This window comes from Diadema antillarum, unplaced genomic scaffold, assembly GCF_040938485.1.
Source record: "Diadema antillarum isolate AM-2024a unplaced genomic scaffold, OU_Dant_1.0 seq00001279_RagTag, whole genome shotgun sequence".
Lineage (NCBI taxonomy): Eukaryota > Metazoa > Echinodermata > Echinoidea > Diadematoida > Diadematidae > Diadema > Diadema antillarum.
Window position 1 is genome coordinate 126872 of NW_027272059.1, and position 10719 is coordinate 137590.

Genomic DNA, 10719 nt, shown 5'->3' on the forward strand with positions numbered 1-10719 from the left:
ACACATTACCAAGCAACATGAAATTCACCATGGCATTGAGTGTGCATTAGTTTGCAAGTTGATAACCTTGTTTGGTTTGTACATGATTTTTTTTTTTCTTGTGAGACAAAAGGTGCAGGCCTTCGGCAGCACCAGACTGTCAGTCAAAGGATTCAAGAGAATCTCCAGTTAAAAAAACATTTTGAAACATTTGTTTGCCATTGATCCTCACAGTCTCAGCCCTGATCTTCTTGATATCTTTGTCTTATCTTTGTCCTTTATCTTTGTTCCTCACGTTGGTTGGCCAGTTTCCGTAGAAGTAATGGAATAGAGGTGTGTAGAAGTCACTCCGTCCCTGTAGAGGTATATGTACGTAAGCCACTCACTGGCCTCGCTCGTTTCGTAGTCACGGCGGATGCATGTCCGGCCAAGTCATGTGACCAGCCTGCATGCCGTATTCCCCTGGAATCTTATTTATTTGACTATTGTTTAATTTAGTGGTAAACTCTGTGTCAGACTTGCTTCTCTGCATCCTTGTGCCAAGAGATATTGTAACTTGAAATATCCCCTAGTGTATTGCCTTGTCTCACACCTAACTCAAATCTTTGTGTTCTCATCTGCCCAGCATCAGTTTTAAGGCACTGTGGTTACCATGGAAGCAGCTTTTTTGACAAATAAAGTGTTTTTGTTTTGAAATGTGTGTATCAGCAGACTGCGAGTGTATCGTGATACAACATGCACGTCCAATGTTCATCACGCAAACATTCTCTCAAAGATATTGTAGCCCTGTAAATTGGGCTTGTTTGGATCCAGGTTGATTTATGCTTGATAAAGCTGTGGCATTTTAGATTATCATGTATAAGTGCCTGGGCCTGCATGTTGTATCATATGATTCCCCAGAGCAAAATACTGAGCAATAGAAACAGTTTTGAGCTTATATCCTTCTTTACATGTCAGCCTGGTGTTTTTAAGAGTGAATTTTACATTCCAAGTTTCTTAGAGAGGAAAGGAAATGCAAGACCAAATATTACATGGTGTGTATCAAATTTATGCGTCTTTAGACTGGGAAAACAATATGTGTCAGATGGTTTCTTGAACACCAGTCTGGCGTGCTTCCATCATGTTGGACTAAATCTAATTCATATAATGTTGGTTCCTGGAATGGCTACTTGATACACAGGCTGCATGCATTGTTATAATTTAAGCTCTTTATTTAATCAGTCTGATTATATTTATCATTTGCAGTTATTAAAATCATTCTCCCATCTGTCCATAAATGTAATGATGTTGCACCTTCCACTATATTTACATTGTGAATCTGCATAGATCTCATTGCTGTTTGTTGATGTCTTATACTCTCCTAATTTATTTACATTCGTGTCCCCTTATATTTTTTCATTTGTAACATTCAAGTTATAACTGATATTTCCAATGTGACTAGTGCGTGTCTGCGGCTATAAGGCAATAGTAGCTCGTGTGTTGTGCCTGTCATGACACAAGAAAGTTATCATAGGGGAATATAGTCAGAAAAGCTGTTCACACCAAAGCCAAGAGAGGAAAGTACATGGAATGAAATTCTGTGACCTAGGATATTGATGTTAAGACCCAAACCAAACTTAAACTAAGGCCATCACTTGATGAGAGAATGGGAAGTAATGTTTAAGGTTGCTCATGTTTGATATTGTAAACTCACAGGTATGTGGTAATTAGACGACACAGGAACAGCATCCACACATGCAATATATATGGATGTATTGCCATTCTATTTTAAAGTCATTTTTATTTTTTTACCCTATCTATCATAATATCATCACATCAAACTTTTCGAGGTTAAACACATCTGCACCACTTTAACATCGTAACATTGCAATATGGCCTTTCCATTCCATCAAATTATCAATGACATGGATTTTTTTTTTCTACAGAAGGATACATACAACTCATTACTAATATATATCTAACGTCTGTATCGAACAAAGCACAAGAAAGGGGAATATGAACATGTTTGTATATGATGCAGTGGGGTTGGGTGTGTTATTGATGTTGCCCTCTGTGTTTCGTATTGTACAGTCAACCTCAAGTGAGCATATGCCAACCCACACTCTTTCAAAAAGTATATAATTTATATTAATAATAGTTACCGGTACTTCCTCTGTCATAGCAAACTTTCATGTGAACTCATACACTGACTGTTTTGAGTTTCACAATATTAGTACAGATGTATACAACTACAAAGCACCATTCCACATGCAAACACAAAAAGGATATATTTCACATTCATAGGAAAAAATGAAATCCCAACTGTTACTCTGTACTCCAATTCTTGTGATATCATAGCAACCCCCAAATCATTCCCCAGAACAAGAGTTCCTGTATATTCTTTCATACCATATGTTTTTTTTCCTCTCTTTTGTTGTGTTTAATTGCTTTACTATGTTTATATTTTTCTCATTTATGATTTTTATTACTTCTAAATTCTGTGCAAATGGATACAGGTTTATTTAATTTCTGTGACCTTGCCTATAACTTGACCTTTTGATTTAATTTGTAATGCATGCTACTACAGTCAAGATTTTGATTTACTTTTTGAACAGTAATGTGATGATAATTCTGTTCTAGAGAAGGGCCATGTGAATAAACCCTGCTTACATTTTTATTTCATAGAATTAGAAGTTTATGACTAACATGCAGATGTTTATTTTAATCTTGAGAGTGACTGGAATGAACATTGTCCTTCTGTGCATCGTCCATTTTGTTGATAAGATGAATAGACACTATTCTGAAAGACTTAAGGCATGTAACCATTTAGAATCCAGTATATTATCTATTAAAAGGGAATATTCATTATTTTGTCTCATTATTTTTCTTTTTGCTCCTGTCAATCTACCATTCAGCATGAAAAGAGCTAGTTCCATGTCAGTGCTACCAAGCAGAGGAAATGAGGAGGTGAGATACCTAAGTGGGATTGATCTTTCTTCTGTTTGATAGTTTGTCTTGTCTGTCTGTCTGTCTGTCTGTCTGTCTGTCTGTCTGTCTGTCTGTTCATTCTGTCAGGGGTATATCCAGAGTAGCAGCTCTCTATTACACACCCAGTCCGAGGATTCCCCTCCAAGATTAGAACATTTATCTCTGGAAGTTAGTTAACCTTTTGTGACTGGCCTCTTGTGTTGAGTGCAAAGTGATTCTAGTCTCATTTGTGATGTGCATTTTCTTTCAACAGTAACTGCCAGGCAGCAAAGAATTTTCCAAATTCATTGCGAAGTAGGGGAGCATGCTCAAAAATACAGTTCCAGTCATGAATTGAAATTTACTTTGCATCATGCCTTCGTCAAAAGTCATACACAATTCCCTAGTTTCTTTTTTTTATGCCTCCGCCACGAAGTGGTGCCGGAGCCATTATGTTTTCGGGTTGTCCGTCTGTCCGTATGTCCGTCCGCTTTCGTTTACGCTATAACTTGAGTTATATTGACTGGAATTTTACCAAACTTGGTCCAAGTATAAAGTATGATGGGGCAATTACTTGATTAGATTTTGGGTGAAATCGGCTAAAGGCTAAAGGTCAAAGGTCCAGGTCAAATCATGAAATTGTATCCGTTTACGCAATAAATCAAGACTGGATCTAGCAAATTTCACCAAACTTTGTCCGAGAATGACGTATGATGGGACAATTACTTGATTAGTTTTTGAGTGAAATCGGACAGAGGTCAAAGGTCAAAAATCAATGTCAAATCCTGAAATTTATCTGTTTATGTGATAACTCAAAACTGGATGAAGCGACTTTCACCAAACTTGGTCCAAGGATGACGTATGATGGGGCAATTAGTTGAGTAGTTTTAAGTGAAATTGGCAAGAGGTCAAAGGTCAAAAGGTCAAGGTCAAATGCTAAAAATGTTGCTATTTCCCCATATCTATGCAATGCCCAAAGGTATTTTCTTGAAACTTAGTGTAGACATGTACTACTGCGTAAAGATTCTCCAGAGAGAGTTTCATGTCACAAGGTCAAAGGTCAGGTGAAAATGTTACAATTTCAATTTTCTCGTAAATGGTTCAATGTATCTTCATGGAACTTGGTACATACGCATGTACTGACTGGCAGGGATTATCTAGGGAATTTAGGGGTCATGGGTCAATAGTCAGGGGTCAAAGGTCAAGGTCAACTCCTCAAAATTTCACTATTTCCCTCATATACTACTTGCAATGCTTGCAGGATTGTTTTAAAAACGTAATATATACATGTATTACCTAATGGAGATTCTCTGGGAAATTTTCTGCCAGAAGATCAAAGGTTAAGGGTCAAAGGCCAGGCTAAAATGCAAAAAAAAAAAAAAATAACTATAATAATTTTATACTGTAATTACACTTTTTCTTCATACCTTGAAAATTACTCAATGCATAAACTTATAAAAGGGTCGGTCAAAAGTCAAGTAAAAATCCTCAATTCCCCAAATACATGTACCTGCACTCTTAGACAACTATAGCAAACCTAGTTCAAGGAAAGTGAACATTCAAGACATATCTGACAAACCTGTCATTTCAGTATTTTGCCAGTTATGTGAAACTGTCATCACACATTGTGAAGACATTGTACTATACACCTATTGGGAGAATCATGCATTATGGCGGACCAGTCGCCATAGCGACATTTCTAGTTTTCATTTTATTTTCATTGATATTTAAAGGAGTTTTGCATTTTAAAGTCCTGTTTGGTTTTGATTAGTCCTGGATATACATAAGATGTTCAGACATTTAAGTCAGTCTTAAGATTTGGCATTAAGATAGATTGATGAAATGTATGAAGTGCTGTATGTCATAAATCAACATGCCTATTGGTTTCCTCTCCAGTCAACACCAGCACCTATTCAACTCAGTCAGCGTGGTCGCATTGGAAGCCATGACAATTTATCACATCGTCGACAGTCTGGAAACTTCTGAGATGACCCCTTCATCAGAACCTCCATCCATTGCACAATGTTAGAGTTGAGATCATCCCTGAAGCAGAGAACTAGTCCTTCCTGGCAGTTGAAATAATTTCTTTCTCCCATTCCCACACCCTCCCCCTCATTCTTTAGGGCTGTACTGACGAATGGTTAGAGACTTAGTATTAGTTTGTTCAGCAGTCTATGTTCCAGTTTGATAACATGTTACTGCCAGTATATGTTTGAAGATTTCAGCCTCTTTTTTTTTTTTTTCAACATGTGCTCATCACTGAAGTTTGAAACCAGAATATAGACTGATAATATATGTGCATCATTTCACCAAGTATCGTGCTAGATTTCAGTAAAGCAAAGACTGAACATTCAAATATTTTAGATTGTGCTCAAAGTTTCTTATGCGTTCCATCTGGTTGTGCAAAATTTTCTTCTCCACTGAATTCCAAGTGTTTCATTGTTGACAGTTTTCTTTGGTCTACAGAGTTGAGAGATAGATGAGGCACAAGTTTTTGTTCAATTAAACTTCAATGTTGAGCATACATCCGTTGATGTTTACAAATTGATACTGACAGTGCGGTGTTTGATTTTTTTGGACCTTACTGACTGAGCATATGAGATCATGCATATACTGACTGACTGATGTTGTCATTTTCCTTGGAGATTCCATACCAAAGTGGCGTGTACGTAGCATAATTGGTATTTAAATGAACTTAGATAGACTGTATAGCTCAAATTCACCTACTGATTTGATTTCATGTACATTTACTTCATAATTGACAGATCGATGATGAAATCAAGCGGATGATGAGGCTCAAATGTGATCGACTTGTAGATGTGAAAGAGTGTGCGTGATCGATTTAGTCTCAGAGATAAAGTGCGAGATTTAGCCAGGAGGAGAATCTTATCTAAACTTTTGCAGTATAGAGTTTGATTGTAAAAACAAATCAAGAATTGTAAAAAGAAACTCAGTAATTTGAACGCTGAAGAATCCAGATGAAGTGAGGTTTGGATGAATGCATTCTCTTCAGTGATATACACTGTACTCTCTGTTTGCCAATGACAGTTGTCTATTTGCATTTCACCCATCTCTTCTTTGCTCTCAAGGAGTGTAGATTTTGTACAAAGATCAGCTATTTCCATTCAACTTATCCTCAACTCACTGGTTTTGCATCCTTGGAAAAGAGTTGCTATTCTGTTTAAAGATATCCTAAGGGTTTGCTGTTTAGATTTGTGTTATATTAGAAATGAATTATGTGGTAAAATCAGATAAGAGTGTTACTACAGTGATCTCTAAAATTCCTCATTTCATTTCCTTTCTAATGAGAGTCACAGTTGAGTCATACTATGTTGGTATAATATGTGACATTTTTGGACACTTAAACTGAATCAGTCAATTCTGGATTGATTATTTTGTGTGTGTGCATGAGGTAAGAATTCATATGTTGAGAATTGATTGTATTGTGGAGTATTTCAGTGGCTTTCTGTTTCCAGTTGTGAGGCCAGCCGTGCAGTCTGAGTTGTGATATTTGTATGTTTGAAGAGTAGAGTCCCTCAGCAGCTTGGGACTATTTGTCCATATTAGTCTCTGCAAACCAAAGTGAAATCAGCATCATGTACATAAAAAAACCTGTGAATTGTTGTTTGCTCCAATTTGCTGTAAAACCCTGAACCTTTCTTGCACAAACTACTTTCCTACAACAGAAGATGTCATCACTTTTGCTTGTACAATTTCTATGGATGCAAAATCACTAAATCTGTGAAGTTACGGTTACATCTTTGAATGAGGTCAGTGCACACACATTCTATAAAACCTGTCAATTGCAGAGTAATGTTTTTTGGGGAAAACTGAGTGCATTGCAATAATGTTTGCCTAAGGTTTTGCTGCATGTAGAAAGATACAGACACATTCAATTCTCAAAGGCTGTAAGATTAAAGCAGAGTGATGTTTTACTGGTTGAAAAGAGTGACTGCCAAGTAGAGACTTTGTCATGTTGTGATAAGACACAGTATTTCATGGTAATTGTTTCACATCATTTGTCACATTTAGCATTTCCTCTTGTGCAGGTAATGAAGACACAAGCCCATATTGTTTACAGAGCAAATAATGACACCCAAGTTGGCTAGTATGATATCATGGGCATTATGAATTGAAGAAAAGATTGTGCTGAATATAGGCTACTGAGAGTTCTCTTGTTTGCAGGAGTGTGCAGTTCCAGCCAAAACAACAAAGCTAGTTATGTGTGTGCATTAAATACAAAGTACCACTAGGTAGTCATTGTTCCTGTTACATATGAATTTGTGCAGTTAGCAGTATACATAGTGCCAGGAATGAAACAAATGCATGCACTGAAAGTTGATTCTCTATAATGACAGATTACTGTATATAATCCGCATAATACTTGCATTTGTGCAGAAAAAGGAATCATTGGTTGTATGCTTTTGTACACCGGTATGTCAGGTTGATTTCCATTCACACGTCAACCTTTTAATTCTTTTTTTTTTTATAGAAATGTATAGAGTTGCCTTGGGTAGTCACAGGTCGTACAAAATTAAAAGACCTCAGTGTGTATCAAATAACTTTAAATGCTAGATCCTCCCACGCACAAGTGAAACTTGGATGTATCATCATGTTGCAGTCAAACAATCTTTTAAAGGAGCCCTGAGTCTCCAGAGACTCTATGTAAAAAAAAAGAAGTAATAATAATAAAGATAGTTGCATGTTACTGGGATATTTTGACCAGGATGTCTGTGCTCAAGGTAGCAGTGTATTTTTGTGTCTTTGATCATGGTGTTGAATTACAGCTTCTCTTAGCGGCCTAAAAACGCAAACCTCTTTATCGTAAACCTCCACACGCACACACACATGTGGTACACTGCTAAGCAGCCATAAGACAACAGTGGTGATAGGAGTACAGGAAAACTAGTAGGGTTCAAATCAGCTTTGCCATTTTTGATTTGATTTGATGCAGTGGAAACTCATTTTTAATCATGTATAGAATACTCTAGGCAGTTGAAAAAAAAGAGTGTATGTTTCTATCAAATATTTTGTGTCAGCTCAATGTATGTGATGCATCAGCATAAACAATTTATTGGGCCTGCTCTGAAGGTGACTGAAGGAATTAACAGAAGAAAAATCTCAGGATGTGATCAACCTTTTTTTTTTCTTATGAAATAGAAGATGAAGCTAGGTGTTGTTGTTGTTTTCCTATGTTAACCATGATGATATGCCTGACTAACGTGGCAGGATCTTAACATGGTGGGAGAGTCAAGGAGAAGGATTGATACATTTTGGACAACATTTTTTGATGAGGTTTATAGTTATGCTTCAAAATGATTCTTTTGCTAGATGCATTTTGCTCTTATTTTGTGCCTTGAAGATGGTCTGTGTGTAGAGATCTTATTTATGTTGTGATATGTAAATGAAAAAAAGAAATATAGATATGAAAGAGTAATTTTTCTCATAAATATTGTGCATATAGATTTTGCTGTCTATAATTATAGCGTAAGAAACATTAACTTGCCTAGTTCACAGAGCCAACATATTTCATCAAATTAGATTACTGACTGTCTGTACATGTATATACTGATAGTGGTGTAACTGTGTCAGTCATAGAAGTAGACTCTTATATCATTCTTTTTTTCTTTTTTTTTTGGTGAAACGGCAGATCAACATTCAGGACAACAAACTTCGCTGTGTTTTAAACACATAAGGCTGTGAACCATGTCAGTGTAGTGGTGAAGTCCATGCTATTGCACAATTTGCAAGAAATTAATTCAAATTCATTTGCATCAAATTGAGAATGAAATCATCTCATTATATGTCATGTTTTGAGTAGATGTGAGAGGCATTTATTCTAGGTCATTAATAGAGATGCAATGCAGTGTGTACCATTATTAGATGTGTATCCCGATAATTAGTGCAAATCAGGAACGAATGCTCAGTCAGGAGGAAAATGTATATTTTATCGCAAAATAATGCTGCCACATTGAAAAAAAAGGAACACTTTGCCTTCAGAATCAGTGCAGACTGTGTCACATCAAAACCTTGTGCTATGACTTTTGTGAAGTCAGTGTTGCCATGATTATAATGTGCAGGTCAATTGATATGTAGAAATTCAAACTCTAGTCTAGGTAGGCTTGTAAAGTGCAGCTTGAACATCCGTGGATAACATCTTTGCTGCCTACTATCATTCGCTTTGTAACAGCTAGAATCCTTTTCCATCAGTTAAGACTTTGTCAAGATTACTCACTCTGTTGACGTGTTTCAAGGCTTCATAAGGTTTGGCATTATTCCATGGCTATGGCGTCTCTTCATGATGATGTATTCCACTAGAGAAATAAATCAACACATAATGACAGGGCCTAGGTTGTCCAGTAGATGTAGATGTGTAAGGAGACTGCATTTTCATCCGATATTATACATTTCAGGTGGAATATTACTCTTGCAAAAAGTTCCCCCACAACTATAGTCTTCTGTTTCAGGACTTTTTTTAATGATGATAAATGTACATGGTTTGGTTGTAAAGCAAAAAATAGATATAAGATGATAAAAGTATGTTCTAAGTTCCTGGTAACTGTGTATGCTCACCACAAGATGGCAGCAGTCAACATATTTATTATGTACTTGATTATTCAATCAAGCTTCTGTTTGATGTAGGAAGCAGTAAAAGGGAGAGTAAAATTTAATAAGAGCTTTGTCATCAAATCTGCATTTATTACGCTCAAATCTATCAGACGGATGCTAGTTATTTATTCACACTTCTCTGATAATTTGACTGTACATAAAGTGTTTTGTAACTAATATAGTTGAATCTGATGACAGAATTTGCAGGAAAATGTGGTGAGGCAGCAATAATGATGCCATTCGCAAGTGTGACTTACCATAATCTGGTTAGGTGTAGCTCAAAGAGAGGACAAGAGGAGATATAAAAAGAAAAAAAAAAAAGTTGTCCACATTTTGTATCTTGACATGTGCTCCAAGATGCTTACTTACTGTATTAGATAATCTGAAGTTACTTGGTTAAGCTTGTCAATAGCAAAACTGTTTGGGATGAGTGTAGATTCTGTGTTAGCCCTCAGCTTTGCTGTAGCTGCTTTTCATTACAGTATATCTTCTAGCCTTTGAGTGGAGTCTTTTTCTAAACAGGCATCCATACCCCAAACTGCATTCCTTCTCAATTTAGACTCATACTTTGCAGTAAAGTTGAAATATACCTAATGATATATTATGTAATATGTACAGCAGATGTATCTTGAGCACAGAATGAACATTTTCTTTCAAGAGTTCCACAAGTACTTGTATAAAAGTTTAAACAACAGGAAAAAAAATCAGTGTAGTCATTGTTGTGTGTATTAATGTGTGATGCTTGCAAAAGAACATGATGACACATATGTATGAAAAAATAAGGTCCATGTGCAAATAAAGATATAAATGTAAGTGCTACTTGCCTGTGTTTTATTTGTTCATTTTCCCTGCTGAAGAGGTGTTTTAATTTCCTGGTACTTAAAATTTGAAATGTTTTGTTGTGGTGTCTTGTATTTGATGTGTGTGAAGCAATATTCTTTTTCTTCCTGATACAAAAATCCTGTAAAAACAACTTTTCACTCACAAGTATCAGTCCGTGGAAAAACATAACAAATAAAAACCAAAAAGGAAAGCCTGATATATACAGTGAGATTATGCACCTTCCAAAGTGACTGTGCACTCACGAGTCCACTGATTCAACATTTGCTTCAGTATCCTTGGACAAAAATTCTGCTAGGATCAAAAGCTCAGGCCCCTTTTCACTCAATTTTACTCCACTGGCTT

The 10719-nt window shown here is 36.3% G+C and overlaps 1 protein-coding gene across 3 annotated transcripts in view; it reads left to right on the top strand.

Moving 5' to 3' along the window:
• LOC139745610 (kinesin light chain-like) overlaps positions 1 to 10353 on the top strand; it is an 83138-nt gene extending 72785 nt beyond the window's left edge. For 2 of the 3 annotated variants that reach the window (XM_071656008.1, XM_071656009.1), the window contains 2 exons: positions 2874 to 2925; positions 4822 to 10353. In XM_071656008.1, the coding sequence (XP_071512109.1) occupies positions 2874 to 2888 (15 nt within the window). In that variant the 3' untranslated portion in view covers positions 2889 to 2925; positions 4822 to 10353. Of the gene's footprint in view, positions 1 to 287; positions 813 to 2873; positions 2926 to 4821 lie in introns of those variants that run through there. The other variant, XM_071656010.1, reaches the window with a different exon arrangement.
• Positions 10354 to 10719: the final 366 nt, after the last annotated feature.